Here is a 16074-nt window from a genome sequence, read left to right as displayed (position 1 = left end):
TTATTGTAATGAGTAGTGTGTACTTTTTTCAGGCTAAATTAAGACTTTACATAGAGTGTTCTTTCAGATGTTCGCATTTGAGTTGTGCCCCAGTCCCATTTTTGGCATAGGCTCTTTGATTTTTACTGGATGACTTTGCATAGTGCAGTAATTTCTAGGAATACATGTATAATTTTACCAGAACTGAGTCTTTCAGAGAGTAAAAGTGCTAACTTTTCTGAGTCTATTTGTGTATCAGCCCAAAGAATGCTGGTATAGAAATATTAATATCAGACAGTATAATTGAGATAGTATGATAAGAAAGGTCATTTCAAAAAAAAAAAAAAAAGGTCATTTCAGTTGGATAAAAGAAATAATCATGAATTTTTTTGCAGCCACCAATGTAACTTTAGATGAGACCTGACAATTGTTGGGAGGAAATGACAGACCTCCAATTTTTCATCCTTTTAAATGGAACCAGTTTTCACTGGGCCTTAGGAAGTCAAGTGGGCCTTAGGAAGCATCACTCTGAACAAAGCTAGTGGAGGTGATGGAATTCCAGGTGAGCTATTTCACATCCTGAAAGATGATGCTGTGAAAGTGCTGCACTCAGAATGCCAGCAAATTTGGAAAACCCGGCAGTGGCCACAGGACTGGAAAAAGTCAGTTTTCATTCCAAACCCAAAGAAAGGCAATGCCAAAAAATGTTCAAACTAACACACAATTGTAAGCATCTCACATGCTAGCAAAGTAATGCTCAAAATTCTCCAAGCCAGGCTTCAACAGTACGTGAACCGTGAACTTCCAGATGTTCAAGCTGGATTTAGAAAAGGCAGAGGAACCAGAGGTCAAATTGCCAACATCTGTTGGATCATAAAATAAGCAAGTGAGTTCCAGAAAAACATCTCCTTTATTGACTGTGCCAAAGCTTTTGACTGTGTGGATCACAACAAACTGTGGAAAACTCTTCAGGAGGTGGGAATACCAGACCACCTTACCTGCCTCCTGAGAAATCTATATGGAGATCAAGAAGCAACAGTTAAAACCAGACATGGAACAACAGACTGGTTCCAAATTGGGAATGGGGTACGTCAAGGCTGTGTATTGTTACCCTGCTTATTTAACTTATATACAGAGTACATCATCCAAAATGCCGGGCAGGATGAAGCACAAGCTGGAGTCAAGACTGCTGGGAGAAATATCAATAACCTCAGGTACGCAGATGACACCACCCTTATGGCAGAAAGCAAAGGAAAACCAAAGAGCCTCTTGATGAAAATGAAAAGGAGAGTAAAAGATTTGGCTTAAAACTCAACATTCAAAAAAGTAATATCATGACATCCAGTCCCATCAGTTCATGGCAAATAGATGGGGAAACAATGGAAACAGTGAACGACTTTATTTTTTTGGTCTCCAAAATCACTGCAGATGGTGACTGCAGCCATGAAATTATAAGATGCTTGCTCCTTGGAAGAAAAACTATGACCAACCTACACAGCATATTAAAAAGCAGACATATTACTTAGCTGATAAAGGTCTGTATAGTCAAATCTATGGTTTTTCCAGTAGTCATGTGTGGATGTGACAGTTGGACTATAAAGAAAGCTGAGCACCAAAGAATTGATACTTTTGAACTGTGGTGTTGGAGAAGACTCTTGAGAGTTCCTTGGACTGCAGGGAGATCAAAGCAGTCCATCCTAAAGGATGTCAGTCCTGAGTATTCATTGGAAGGATTAATGTTGAAGCTGAAACTCTAATACTTTGGCCACCTAATGCGAAGAACTGACTCATTGGAAAAGATCTTGATACTGGGAAAAATTGAAGGCAGGAGAAGGGAACAGTGGAGAATGAGATGGTTGGATGGCATCACCAACTTGATGGCTATGAGTTTGAGCAAGCTCTGGGTGATGGTGATGGACAGGGAAGCCTGGCGTGCTGCAGTCCATGGGGTCGCAAAGAGTCAGACATGACTGAGGATAATTACCTTACAATATTGTGGTGATTTTTGCCATATATTGACATGAATCAGCCACCGGTGCACATGTGACCCCCTATCCTGAACCCCCCTCCCACCTCCCTCTCCACCCCATTCCTCTAGGTTGCCCCAGAGCACTGGCTTTGAGTACCCTGCTTCATGCACTAAACTTGCCCTGGTCATCTTTTTTACATATGGTAATACACATGTTTCAGTGGTATTTCTTCAAATCATTCCACCCTTGCCTTATCCCAAAGTCCAAAAGTCTGTTCTTTACATCTGTGTCTCTTTTGCTGCCTTGTGTGTAGGATTGTTGTTACCATCTTTCTAAATTCCATATATATGCGTTAATATACTATATTGGTGTTTCTCTTTCTGACTTACTTCACTCCGTACAATAGGCTCCAGTTTCATCCACCTCATTAGAACTGGTTCAAAAGCATTCCTTTTAATAGCTGAGTAATGTACAGTGGAAGTGAGAAATAGATTTTAAGGGACTAGATCTGATAGACAGAGAGCCTGATGAACTATGGACGGAGGTTTGTGACACTGTACAGGAGACAGGGATCAAGACCATTCCCATGGAAAAGAAACACAAAAAGGCAAAATGGCTGTCTGAGGAGGCCTTACAAATAGCTGTGAGAAGAAGAGAAGCAAAAGCAAGGGAGAAAAGGAAAGATATTTCCATTTGAATGCAGAATTCCAAAGAATAGCCAGGAGAGATAAAAAAGCCTTTCTCAGCAATCAATGCAAAGAAATAGAGGAAAACAACAGAATGGGAAAGACTAGAGATCTCTTCAAGAAAATTAGAGATACCAAGGGAACATTTCAGGCAAAGATGGGTTCGATAAAGGACAGAAATGGTATGGACCTAACAGAAGCAGAAGATATTAAGAAGAGGTGGCAAGAATACACAGAAGAACTGTACAAAAAAGATCTTCATGACCCAGATAATCACAATGGTGTTATCACTCACCTAGAACCAGACATCCTGGAATGTGAAGTCAAGTGGGCCTTAGAAAGCATCACTACGAACAAAGCTAGTGGATGTGATGGAATTCCAGTTGAGCTGTTTCACATCCTGAAAGATGATGCTGTGAAAGTGCTGCACTCAATATGCCAGCAAATTTGGAAAGCTCAGCAGTGGCCACAGGACTGGAAAAGGTCAGTTTTCATTCCAATCCCGAAGAAAGGCAACCCCACAGAATGCTCAAACTACCGCACAATTGCACTCATCTCACACGCTAGTAAAGTAATGCTCAAAATTCTCCAAGCCAGGCTTCAGCAATACGTGAACCATGAACTTCCAGATGTTCAAGCTGGTTTTAGAAAAGGCAGAGGAACCAGAGATCAAATTGCCAACATCCGCTGGATCATCCAAAAAGCAAGAGAGTTCCAGAAAAACATCTATTTCTGCTTTATTGACTACGCCAAAGCCTTCGACTGTGTGGATCACAATAAACTGTGGAAAATTCTGAAAGAGATGGGAATACCAGACCACCTGACCTGCCTCTTGAGAAACCTGTATGCAGGTCAGGAAGCAACAGTTAGAACTGGACATGGACCAACAGACTGGTTCCAAATAGGAAAAGGAGTACGTCAAGGCTGTATATTGTCACCATGCTTATTTAACTTCTGTGCAGAGTACATCATGAGAAACGCTGGGCTGGAAGAAGTGCAAGCTGGAATCAAGACTGCCGGGAGAAATATCAATAACCTCAGATATGCAGATGACACCGCTCTTATGGCAGAGAGTGAAGAGGAACTAAAAAGCCTCTTGATGAAAGTGAAAGAAGAGAGTGAAAAAGTTGGCTTAAACCTCAACATTCAGAAAACTAAGATCATGGCATCTGGTCCCATCACCTCGTGGAAAGTAGATGGGGAGGCAGTGGAAACAGTGTCAGACTTTATTTTTTGGGGCTCCAAAATCACCTCAGATGGTGATTGCAGTCATGAAACTAAAAGCTGCTTACTCCTTGGAAGGAAAGTTATGACCAACCTAGACAGCATATTAAAAAGCAGAGACATTACTTTGCCAAGAAAGGTCTGTCTGGTCAAGGCTGTGGTTTTTCCAGTGGTCATGTATGGATGTGAGAGTTGGACTGTGAAGAAAGCTGAGTGCTGAAAAATTGATGCTTTTAAACGATGGTGTTGGAGAAGACTTGAGAGTCCCTTGGACTGCAAGGAGATCCAACTAGTCCGTCCTAAAGGACATCAGTCCTGGGTGTTCATTGGAAGGTCTGATGCTGAAGCTGAAACTCCAGTACTTTGGCCACCTCATGTGAAGAGTTGACTCATTGGAAAAGACCCTGATGCTGGGAGGGACTGGGGGTAGAAGGAGAAGGGGATGACAGAGGATGAGATGGCTAGATGGCATCACCGACTCGATGGGCATGAGTTTGAGTGAACTCTGGGAGTTGGTGATGGACAGGGAGGCCTTGCATGCTGCGACTCATGGGGTTGCAAAGAGTCGGACACGACTGAGTGACTGAACTGAACTGAACATCACTAAGGTAGCACAGAAGAGATCACAATACATTAAAACATTAAAAATACTCATCATAACCAAAGTATGATATCCAAACTAGATGGAAGATTTTTTTTCAGTTGTCAAAACACTCATTTAAAAAATAATAATAATAATAATAACACGCAGACATAAAGGAGAGCAAAATTTATAAGTGCTCTGTATTTCTAAATTGCAACTTGCCAATAAATAACAAAATCCTTACTGAAGGTGTTCCAAAACTCTGAATGCCATTTTCAGCTTTAATAACTACAGTTACAAAAACCATCATCTTTAATTGTTTAAATATAAAACTGAAATTTTATTTACATTTTGTAAATTTTTAATACAACATATTTTAATTCTTTATTTCAATGTTTGCATTCTTTAATCAGAGGGACTGTTAAAAAGAAAAAAAGAGAGGAAGAGTCAGACAAAAAAAAAAAAAGCCCATAAGACTAACTGTAACAATAGTCTACATCATGTTAGGGTCTACATTAAAGGAGAGATAGGAAGGAGGAATCGGAGAAGGCAATGGCAACACACTCCAGTACTCTTGCCTGGAAAATCCCATGGACAAAGGAGCCTGGTAGGTTGCATTCCATGGGGTCACTAAGACATGACTGAGCGACTTCACTTTCACTTTTCACTTTCATACATTGGAGAAGGAATTGGCAACCCACTCCAGTACTCTTGCCTGGAGAATCCCCAGGGACGGGGGAGCCTGGTGGGCTGCCGTCTATGGGGTCGCAGAGTCGGTCATGACTGAAGCGACTTAGCAGCAGCAGCAGCAGGAAGGAGGAATAGAGGATCACTACTTTAGAGACATACTTAGCAATGTCTATGATCGCATATGAAGGGAATGTCCTAAGTTAAAAAATAAAATATAACTTTTTGAAAATTACTTGTGGGAGAATGAGAAAGAAAAGCATTTCTGATTTAGAAGGCTGAGTAAAAAGTAACTGTATTAGCCAAGTTAAGAAACACTGGAAGAGATGAGTAGTAAAATGTGACGGTATTAACCAAGTTGAGAGATACTGGAAAAGTTGGTTTGACAGAAAAGTACAAATGTAAAGCACCTAAAAAAACCTCAATGCATGATATCCAGTAAACAAGTAGAAAGATGGAAAAGAAAATTAGGGGGAATATATGAAGAGCAGACAAGGTGAAACAAACACTGAAGAAACAATCTAGAGAAATATAGACGTTTAAAGGAAGGTTCAAAGAAACAGAAAAACTAAGAGTAAATAATGTTATAGAAGCCCGGTCTAGAATACTAACAAAAAGAAATAGTAATTAAAGAGATAAAGGCAAAGCCATCAACCAAACTATTAAGCTTAACATTTCTCTTTAAATAAAAATTGAAACTGCCAGGTTTCCCTAGTGGCTCAGTGCTAAAGAATCCACCTGCCAATGTGGAAAACACAGTTTCCATCCCTGATCCAAGAAGATCCCACCTGCCACAGAGCAACTAAGCCCATGTGCCACAACTACTAAGCCTGTGTTCTGGAGCCCAGGAGCCACAACCACTGAGCCCGTGTGCCGCAACTACAGAGTCAACGTGCAGCAACTATCGAAGAACAGACATGGCTTCTCATGCTTCACAACAATAGAAGCCACAGCAATGAGAAAGCTGCACACCGCAACTAAAGTAGCTCCCACTTACCACAATTAGGGGGAAAAACGCCCATGCAGCAACAAAGCCCCAATACAGCCACCAATAGATATACATAAACAATTATTTTTTTGAAAAATTGAACTAAGTTAGTACCAACAAAATTCAATACAAAAAAGATAACCATGCATAAAATTGATGGAGCATGAGTGAACAAAACAAAGCAGGTTAGAATAACTATCAGCAGGTAAATTAGTCAATAATGCTAAACAATTAACTACAAATAAAATATAAACACAAATTAAAAGATTTTTTGAAACCTGATGTACAAACAAAAGTTGTATTGGGAGGACTGAATAAAATAAAGCACAATTTCAAAGTACACTTATTCAATACCTAAAATAATATCAATCTGATGACACTACATACCTGCCAGAATGACCAAAATGAAAAAAATGGAAAGTACCAAGTGTTGAGGATGATGTGAAACCAACCTAAATTGCACTCAATGCTATAAAGGTATAAACTGATATGAATATTTTCAAGATTAATGCAACCATTTGGTAGAACCTAATACAGACCAGTGGGCTTCCCCCATGGCTCAGCAGTAAAGAATCTGCCTGCCATGCAGAAGCCTCAAGGTATTAGGGTTTAATCCCTACATCAGGAAGATCCCCTGCAGAAGGGGATGGCAACCTACTCCAGTATTCCTGCCTGGAGAATCTCATGGACAGAGGAGCCCGGTGGGCAGTCCATGGGATCACAAACAGCCAGTCACAACTGAAGCAATTTAGCACACACAATTACAAACCAGTAATTTCACTCCAAAGTATATACCCAATTGACTTGCACATATGATCAGAAGAAATGTCCTGGGAAGTTCACTGCCACACTATATGTAACAGCCAACAACACAAATGTCCATCAACAGAATAACGCATAAGCAATGACGGCATATCCACAAAATGGAAACTCTAATGCAATGAGAATGAATTCAGATGAACAATATTGAGCTTTGGAAGTCAGATGCAAAAGACTACAAACCGCATGATTCTACTCTTATAAAGATCAAAAAGCAGGTAATACTATGCTGTTAAAAGTCAAACCCATGGTGTCCTGAAGAAATGGGATATACGGCTCAGAGAAGTGAGGAGTTTCTAAAGTGCCGGTGATGGAGTCCTGGAGTTCTGTTGTTTGACATGGGTGTTGAATACACAGATGTGCTCAGTATGAAAAAAATTCACTGAGCTGGACTTAAATTTTCTCAATTAGGAGTAAAAACAGGGGTAAAAATGTTTAAACTTATAAAAATAACTAAACTATCTTCTAACGGGACCTAAAATAAAACACACCAAAAGCCCATCAGGGCTCCCTACTGTATACTCGACTGAGAATATCTATCTTCCCAACCCAGGGATTGAACCCAGGTTTCCTGCATTGCAAGCAGAAGATTCACCACTGAGCCACCAGGGAACCAAATGGAAACAAAAATAAAAAGCCCCTCTATATGCTCTCTCCAAGAGACCCACCTCAAACCTAGGGACACATACAGACAAAGTAAGGGGCTGGAAAAAGATATTTCATGCAAATGGAGACCAAAAGAAAGTAGGAGTAGCAATACTCATATCAGATAAAGTAGACTTTAAAATAAAGACCATGACAAGAGACAAAGAAGGACACTACATAATGATCAAGGGATCAATCCAAGAATATAATTATGAACATATATGCACCCAACATAGGAGCACCTCAGTATGTAAGGCAAATGCTAACAAGCATGAAAGGGGAAATTTTAACAATAGCATAGTAATAGTGGGGGACTTTAATATCCCACTCACACCTATGGATAAAACCACCAAACAGAAAATTAGCAAGGAAACACAAATTCTAAATGATACAATGGACTCATTAGATCTAGTTGATATCTATAGGGCATTTCACCCAAAAACAATGGATTTCACCTTTCTCTCAAGTACACATGGAACATTCTCCAGGAGAGATCACCTCCTGGGCCACAAATCTAGCCATGGTAAATTTTAAAAATTGAAATGATTTCAAGCATCTTTCCTGATCACAATGTGGTAAGATTAGATATCAACTACAAAAAGGAAAAAAAAAAAAACTATAGAAAACACAAACATATGGAGGCTAAACAACATGCTCCTGAATAACCAACTGATCACAGAAGAAATAAAAAAGGAAATCAAAATATTCATAGAAACAAATGAAAATGAAAACAGAACAACACCTATGGGATTCAGTAAAAGCAGTGCTAAGAGGGAGGTTCACAGCAATACAAGCTTACCTCAGGAAACAAGAGAAACATCAAATAAACAACCTAACGTCACATCTAAAGCAACTAGAAAAAGAAGAAAAGAACCCCAAAGTTAATAGAAGGGAAGAGATCATAAAAATCAGAGCAGAAGTAAATGAGAAAGAAATGAAGGAGACTATAGCAAAGATCAACAAAACTAAAAGCTGGCTCTTTGAGAAGATAAATAAAACAGACAAACTGTTAGCCAGACTCATCAAGAAAAAAAGGGAGAAGAATCAAATCAATAAAGTTAGAAATGAAAATGGAGAAATCACAAAGCCAACACAGAACTACAAAAGATCATAGGAGACTACTATGAGCAACTATATGCCAAAAAATGGGCAACTTGGAAGAAAGGGACAAATTCTTAGAAAAGTATAACCTTCCAAAACTGAGGCAGGAAGAAACAGAAAATCTGAACAGACCAATCACAAGCACAGACATCAAAACTGTAATCAAAAATCTTCCAACAAAAACCCAGGACCAAATGGGATCACAGGTGAATTCTATCAAAAATTTAGAGAAGCGCTAACACCTATTCTAATCAAACTCTTTCAGAAAACTGCAGAGAAAGGCAAACTCCCAAACTCATTCTATGAGGCCACCATCACCCTGATTCCAAAACCAGACAAAGATGCCACAAAAAAAGAAAACTACGGGCCATTATCACTGATGAACAAAGATGCAAAAATCCTCAACAAAATTCTAGCAAACAGAATCCAGCAACATATTAAAAAGATCATACATCATGACCAAGTGGGCCTTGTTTCAGGGATGCAAGAATTCTTCAACATTTGCAAATCAATCAATGGGATACATCATATTAACAAACTGAAAAATAAAAACCATATGATTAACTCAATAGATGCAGAGAAGGCCTTTGACAAAATTCAATACCCATTTATGATAAAAACTTTCCAGAAGGCAGGCATAGAAGGAACATGGTGGTGGTGTAGTTACTAACTCATGTCCAACTCTTGTGACCCCATGGACTGTAGCTTGCCAGGCTCCTCTGTCCATGGGATTCTCCAGGCAAGAATACTTGAGTGGGTTGCCATTTTCTCCTCCACTTGATCTCCGCAACCCAGGAATCAAACCCAGGTCTCCTGCACTGGAGGCAGATTCTTTACCAACTGAGCGATGAAGGAAGCCCCCACCTCAACATAATGAAAGCCATACATGACAAACCCGGAGCAAACATTATCCTCAATGGTAAAAAATTGAAAGCATTTCCTCTAAAATTAGGAGCAAGACAAGGGTGCCCACTCTCACCACTACTATTCAACACAGTTTTGGAAGACCTAGCCACAGCAATCTGAGAAGAAAGAAAAATAAAAGGAATCAATTGGAAAAGAAGCAGCAAAACTCTCAGTGTTTGCAGAGGACATGATCCTCTACAAAGAAGACCTTAAAGATACCACCAGAAAATTACTAGAGCTAATCAATGAATATAGTAAAATTACAGGATATAAAGTTAATACACAAAAATCCCTTGCATTCCTATACACTAACAATGAAAAAAACAGAGAAATTAAGAAACCAATCCCATTCACCATTGCAATGAAAAGAATAAAATACTTAGGAATAAATCTACCTAAAGAAACAAAAGGCCTATATATAGAAAACTATAAAACACTGGTGAAAGAAATAAAATATGACACAAATAGATGGAGAAATATACTATGCTTGTGAATAGGAACAATCAATATAGTGAAAATGAGTATACTACCCAAAGGAATCTATAGATTCAATGTACTCCCTATCAAGTTTCCAGTGGTATTTTTCAGAGAACTAGAACAAATAATTTCACAATTTGTATGGAAATACAAAAAACCTCGAATAGCCAAAGCAATCGAGAGAAAGAAGAACGAAACAAGAAGAATCAACTTTCCTGACTTCAGACTATACTACAAAGCTACAGTCATCAAGACAGTATGGTACTAGCACAAAGACAGAAATATAGATCAATGGAACAAAATAGAAAGCCCAGAGACAAATTCACACACCTATGGACACCTTTGACTAAGGAGACAAAAATATGCAATGGAGAAAAGTCAATCTCTTTAACAAGGGGTGCTGGGAAAACTGGTCAACCACTTGTAAAAGAATGAAACTAGAATACTTTCTAACACCATACACAAAAATAAACTCAAAATGGATTAAAAACCTAAATGTAAGACCAGAAACTATAAAATTCTTAGAGGAAAACATAGGCAAAACATTCTCTGACATAAATCGCAGCAAGATCCTCTATGACCAACCTCCCAGAGTAACGGAAATAAAAACAAAAATAAACAAATGGGACCTAATTAAACTTAAGAGTTTTTGCACAGCAAACGAAACTACAAGCAAGGTGAAAATGCAGCCTTCAGAATGGGAGAAAATAATAGCAAATGAAACATCCAACAAAGAATTAATCTCCAAAGTATACAAGCAGCTCAACATCAGAAAAACGAACCCCATCAAAAAGTGGTCCAAAGAACTAAACAGACATTTCTCCAAAGAACACATACAGATGGCTAATAAACACATGAAAAGATGTTTGACATCAATCTTTATTAGAGAAATGCAAATGAAAACCACAATGAGGTATCATCTCACAACAGTCAGAACGGCTGCCATCAAAAAGTCTACAAACAATAAATGCTGGAGACGGTGTGGAGAAAAGGGAACCCTCTTACACTGTTAGTGGGAATGCAAATTGGTACAGCCACTATGGAGAACAGTGTGGAGATTCCTTAAAAAACTGAAAATAGAACTGTCATACAACCCAGCAATCCCACTGCTGGGCATACATACCGAGGAAACCAGAATTGAAAGACAAATGTACTCCAATGTTCACTGAACACAGTTCATTCACCTGTTTACAACAGCTAAGACATGGAAACAACCTAGATAGCCATTGGCGGATGAATGGCTAAGGAAGGTGGGGTACATATACACAATGGAATATACAGTTCAGTTCAGTCATTCAGTCATGTCTGATTCTTTGCAACCCCATGAACTGCAGCACGCAAGGCCTCCCTGTCCATCACCAACTCCCAGAGTTCACTCAAACTCATGCCCATCGAGTCGGTGATGCCATCTAGCCATCTCATCCTCTGTCATCCCCTTCTCCTTCTGCCCCCAGTCCCTCCCAGCATCAGGGTCTTTTCCAATGAGTCAACTCTTCACATGAGGTGGCCAAAGTACTGGAGTTTCAGCTTCAGCATCAGACCTTCCAATGAACACCCAGGACTGATGTCCTTTAGGACGGACTAGTTGGATCTCCTTGCAGTCCAAGGGACTCTCAAGAGTCTTCTCCAACACCATCGTTTAAAAGCATCAATTTTTCAGCACTCAGCTTTCTTCACAGTCCAACTCTCACATCCATACATGACCACTGGAAAAACCACAGCCTTGACCAGACAGACCTTTCTTGGCAAAGTAATGTCTCTGCTTTTTAATATGCTGTCTAGGTTGGTCATAACTTTCCTTCCAAGGAGTAAGCAGCTTTTAGTTTCATGACTGCAATCACCATCTGAGGTGATTTTGGAGCCCCAAAAAATAAAGTCTGACACTGTTTCCACTGCCTCCCCATCTACTTTCCACGAGGTGATGGGACCAGATGCCATGATCTTAGTTTTCTGAATGTTGAGGTTTAAGCCAACTTTTTCACTCTCTTCTTTCACTTTCATCAAGAGGCTTTTTAGTTCCTCTTCACTCTCTGCCATAAGAGCGGTGTCATCTGCATATCTGAGGTTATTGATATTTCTCCCGGCAGTCTTGATTCCAGCTTGCACTTCTTCCAGCCCAGCGTTTCTCATGATGTACTCTGCACAGAAGTTAAATAAGCATGGTGACAATATACAGCCTTGACGTACTCCTTTTCCTATTTGGAACCAGTCTGTTGGTCCATGTCCAGTTCTAACTGTTGCTTCCTGACCTGCATACAGGTTTCTCAAGAGGCAGGTCAGGTGGTCTGGTATTCCCATCTCTTTCAGAATTTTCCACAGTTTATTGTGATCCACACAGTCGAAGGCTTTGGCGTAGTCAATAAAGCAGAAATAGATGTTTTTCTGGAACTCTCTTGCTTTTTGGATGATCCAGCGGATGTTGGCAATTTGATCTCTGGTTCCTCTGCCTTTTCTAAAACCAGCTTGAACATCTGGAAGTTCATGGTTCACGTATTGCTGAAGCCTGGCTTGGAGAATTTTGAGCATTACTTTACTAGCGTGTGAGATGAGTGCAATTGTGCGGTAGTTTGAGCATTCTGTGGGGTTGCCTTTCTTCGGGATTGGAATGAAAACTGACCTTTTCCAGTCCTGTGGCCACTGCTGAGCTTTCCAAATTTGCTGGCATATTGAGTGCAGCACTTTCACAGCATCATCTTTCAGGATGTGAAACAGCTCAACTGGAATTCCATCACATCCACTAGCTTTGTTCGTAGTGATGCTTTCTAAGGCCCACTTGACTTCACATTCCAGGATGTCTGGTTCTAGGTGAGTGATAACACCATTGTGATTATCTGGGTCATGAAGATCTTTTTTGTACAGTTCTTCTGTGTATTCTTGCCACCTCTTCTTAATATCTTCTGCTTCTGTTAGGTCCATACCATTTCTGTCCTTTATCGAACCCATCTTTGCCTGAAATGTTCCCTTGGTATCTCTAATTTTCTTGAAGAGATCTCTAGTCTTTCCCATTCTGTTGTTTTCCTCTATTTCTTTGCATTGATTGCTGAGAAAGGCTTTTTTATCTCTCCTGGCTATTCTTTGGAATTCTGCATTCAAATGGAAATATCTTTCCTTTTCTCCCTTGCTTTTGCTTCTCTTCTTCTCACAGCTATTTGTAAGGCCTCCTCAGACAGCCATTTTGCCTTTTTGTGTTTCTTTTCCATGGGAATGGTCTTGATCCCTGTCTCCTGTACAGTGTCACAAACCTCCGTCCATAGTTCATCAGGCTCTCTGTCTATCAGATCTAGTCCCTTAAAATCTGTTTTTCACTTCCACTATAGTCATAAGGGATTTGATTTAGGTCATACCTGAATGGTCTAGTGGCTCTCCGTACTTTCTTCAATTTAAGTCCGAATTTGGCCATAAGGAATTCATGATCTGAGCCACAGTCAGCTCCTGGTCTTGTTTTTGCTGACTGTAGAGAGCTTCTCCATCTTTGGCTGCAAAGAATCTAATCAATCTGATTCCGGTGTCGACCATCTGATGATGTTCATATGTATTCCTCTCTTGTGTTGTTGGAAGAGGGTGTTTGCTATGACCAGTGCGTTCTCTTGGCAAAACTCTGTTAGCCTTTGACCTGCTTCATTCCGTACTCCAAGGCCAAATTTGCCTGTTACTCCAGGTGTTTCTTGACTTCCTACTTTTGCATTCCAGTCCCCTATAATGGGAAGGACATCTTTTTTGGGTGTTAGTTCTAAACGGTCTTGTAGGTCTTCATAGAACTGTTCAACTTCAGCTTCTTCAGCATTACTGGTTGGGGCATAGGCTTGGATTACCGTGATATTGAATGGTTTGCCTTGGAAACGAACAGAGATCATTTTGTCGTTTTTGAGATTGCATCCAAGTACTGCATTTTGGACTCTTTTGTTGACCATGAAGGCTACTCCATTTCTTCTAAGGAATTCCTGCCCACAGTAGTAGATATACTGGTCATCTGAATTAAATTCACCCATTCCAGTCCATTTTAGTTCGCTCATTCCTAGAATGTCGACGTTCACTCTTGCCATCTCCTGTTTGATCACTTCCAATTTGCCTTGATTCATGGACCTAACATTTCAGGTTCCTATGCAATATTGCTCTTTACAGCATCGAACCTTGCTTCTATCACCAGTCACATCCACAACTGGGTATTGTTTTTGCTTTGCTTCCATCCCTTCATTCTTTCTGGAGTTATTTCTCCACTGATCTCCATTAGCATGTTGGGCACCTACCGATCTGGGGGGTTCCTCTTTCAGTATCCTATCATTTTGCCTTTTCATACTGTTCATGGGGTTCTCAAGGCAAGAATACTGAAGTGGTTTGCCATTCCCTTCTCCAGTGGACCACATTCTGTCAGACCTCTCCACCATGACCCGTCCGTCTTGGGTGACCCCACACGGCATGGTTTAGTTTCACTGAGTTATACAAGGCTGTGGTCCTGTGATCAGATTGGCTAGTTTTCAGTGATTTTGGTTTCAGTGTGTCTGCCCTTTGATGCCCTCTTGCAACACCTGCCGTCTTACCTGGGTTTCTCTTACCTTGGACGTGGTGTATCTCTTCACGGCTGCTCCAGCAAAGCGCAGCTGCTGCTCCTTACCTTGGACGAGGGGTATCTTCTGAAGGCCACCCCTCCTGACCTTGAACATGGAGTAGCTCCTCTTGTCCCTCCTGAGCCCGCGCAGCAGCCTCTCCTTGGAGGTGGGTTAGTGATGTTACCTTCTATTTATTGAGCACTCTCCTGACTGTCAAAAATACTGTAGTAAGTATTTTACTACATGACCTGTCCCTTTTTTTTTTTAACATGCTATCTTCAGAGGATTAACTCTGAACAAGCCTGTCAAGTATACATAGTAACATTATTGTATGTGTGAGGAAACTGATTTTAAAGAAGTCACTTGTTCAATGCTATGTAGTTGAGAAACTCAGAGTGATACGTTATCATACTTTTACCTCTCAACTTTTGATAGTATATATGTGAAAGATTTGTATTTGTGTTTATAGGGGTTTGGATTAAATGATTCTGGATCCCAGATAGAGATGGCTGTGACTTTTATCTTTTTTCTAAAAGCAAGAGGTTCAACTTTGGTATTTGTTTAGGTTAGGGGAGAAGATTTTGGTGAACTTGGTTGCAATTAGAATGTTGGTTATAGATATTTAGAACTGGATGGATTCTCAAGTATTTCTCAAATCACATTCCATTGCATATTGTGGGAATTTTCATGTATCCTCATCACAGAAGTTTGGGCAACATTTGGTTTCTGTAGCAGAGAAACCTTAATAGCTTTGAATACTTCAGTTTCTGAAATAAGTTTCTGTAGGAGACATATTCATATCATGTAGAACAACATCTTGAAGTACCTCAGTTTGAGACAAAAGCTCATGTGTGGTCCATTCTCTTATTTTGTTTGGGGAGGAAATGGAGACCCATTGTGGTTAAGTGTGTCGCCTAAAAATCACACAGATGCTAAGTAACACGGGATAAGATCCAGTCATTCTTTTGTACCATGCTTTCTCTGATAATGTTATATAATATCTATTTTTCCTGTATTATGTTAAAAGTTAAAAGACTTGTGTGTAGTTTCTTTTATATTCCCATCTAGTCCAGACACTAGTCTTATACTGAGAAATTAATATATAGTTTTAAAAATTCAAGATTTATTCACATACAAATACCCTATCATTATTACATATTCATAACTGCTGTGTTTAATCATTAAAATGAAAAGAGTACTTTTTCCTGTAGTAAAGTGTTACATATGTTTGGTTTAGTTTCTGTAGAAAGTGTTTCCTGACTGCAATGAGAGAAAGTGGAATACATTGTCCCCTCTGTCGTGGAAGTGTGACTAGAAGAGAGAGAGCATGTCCTGAACGGGCCTTAGACCTTGAAAATATCATGAGGAAATTTTCTGGTAGCTGCAGATGCTGTGCAAAACAGGTAGAGTAAATGTGATACAGTTCTTTGAAAGTCAAGCTTCTGTTCTGAAATTTCTGTTT

At 39.8% G+C, this 16074-nt stretch overlaps 1 protein-coding gene across 5 annotated transcripts in view; it reads left to right on the top strand.

Annotated features, from left to right (window-relative positions):
• Positions 1-16074, top strand: part of RNF138 (ring finger protein 138) — a 46415-nt gene that overhangs the window by 11515 nt on the left and 18826 nt on the right. For all 5 annotated transcript variants that reach the window (XM_043889276.1, XM_043889275.1, XM_043889278.1 and 2 more), the window contains one exon: positions 15850-16015. In XM_043889276.1, coding sequence (XP_043745211.1) covers positions 15850-16015 — 166 coding nt within the window. The remainder of the gene's footprint in view (positions 1-15849; positions 16016-16074) is intronic.

This window comes from Cervus elaphus, chromosome 27 (assembly GCF_910594005.1).
Source record: "Cervus elaphus chromosome 27, mCerEla1.1, whole genome shotgun sequence".
NCBI classification, from domain to species: domain Eukaryota; kingdom Metazoa; phylum Chordata; class Mammalia; order Artiodactyla; family Cervidae; genus Cervus; species Cervus elaphus.
The sequence above is the reverse complement of the archived record's forward strand: the minus strand, read 5'-3'. Positions and strand labels throughout refer to the sequence as shown.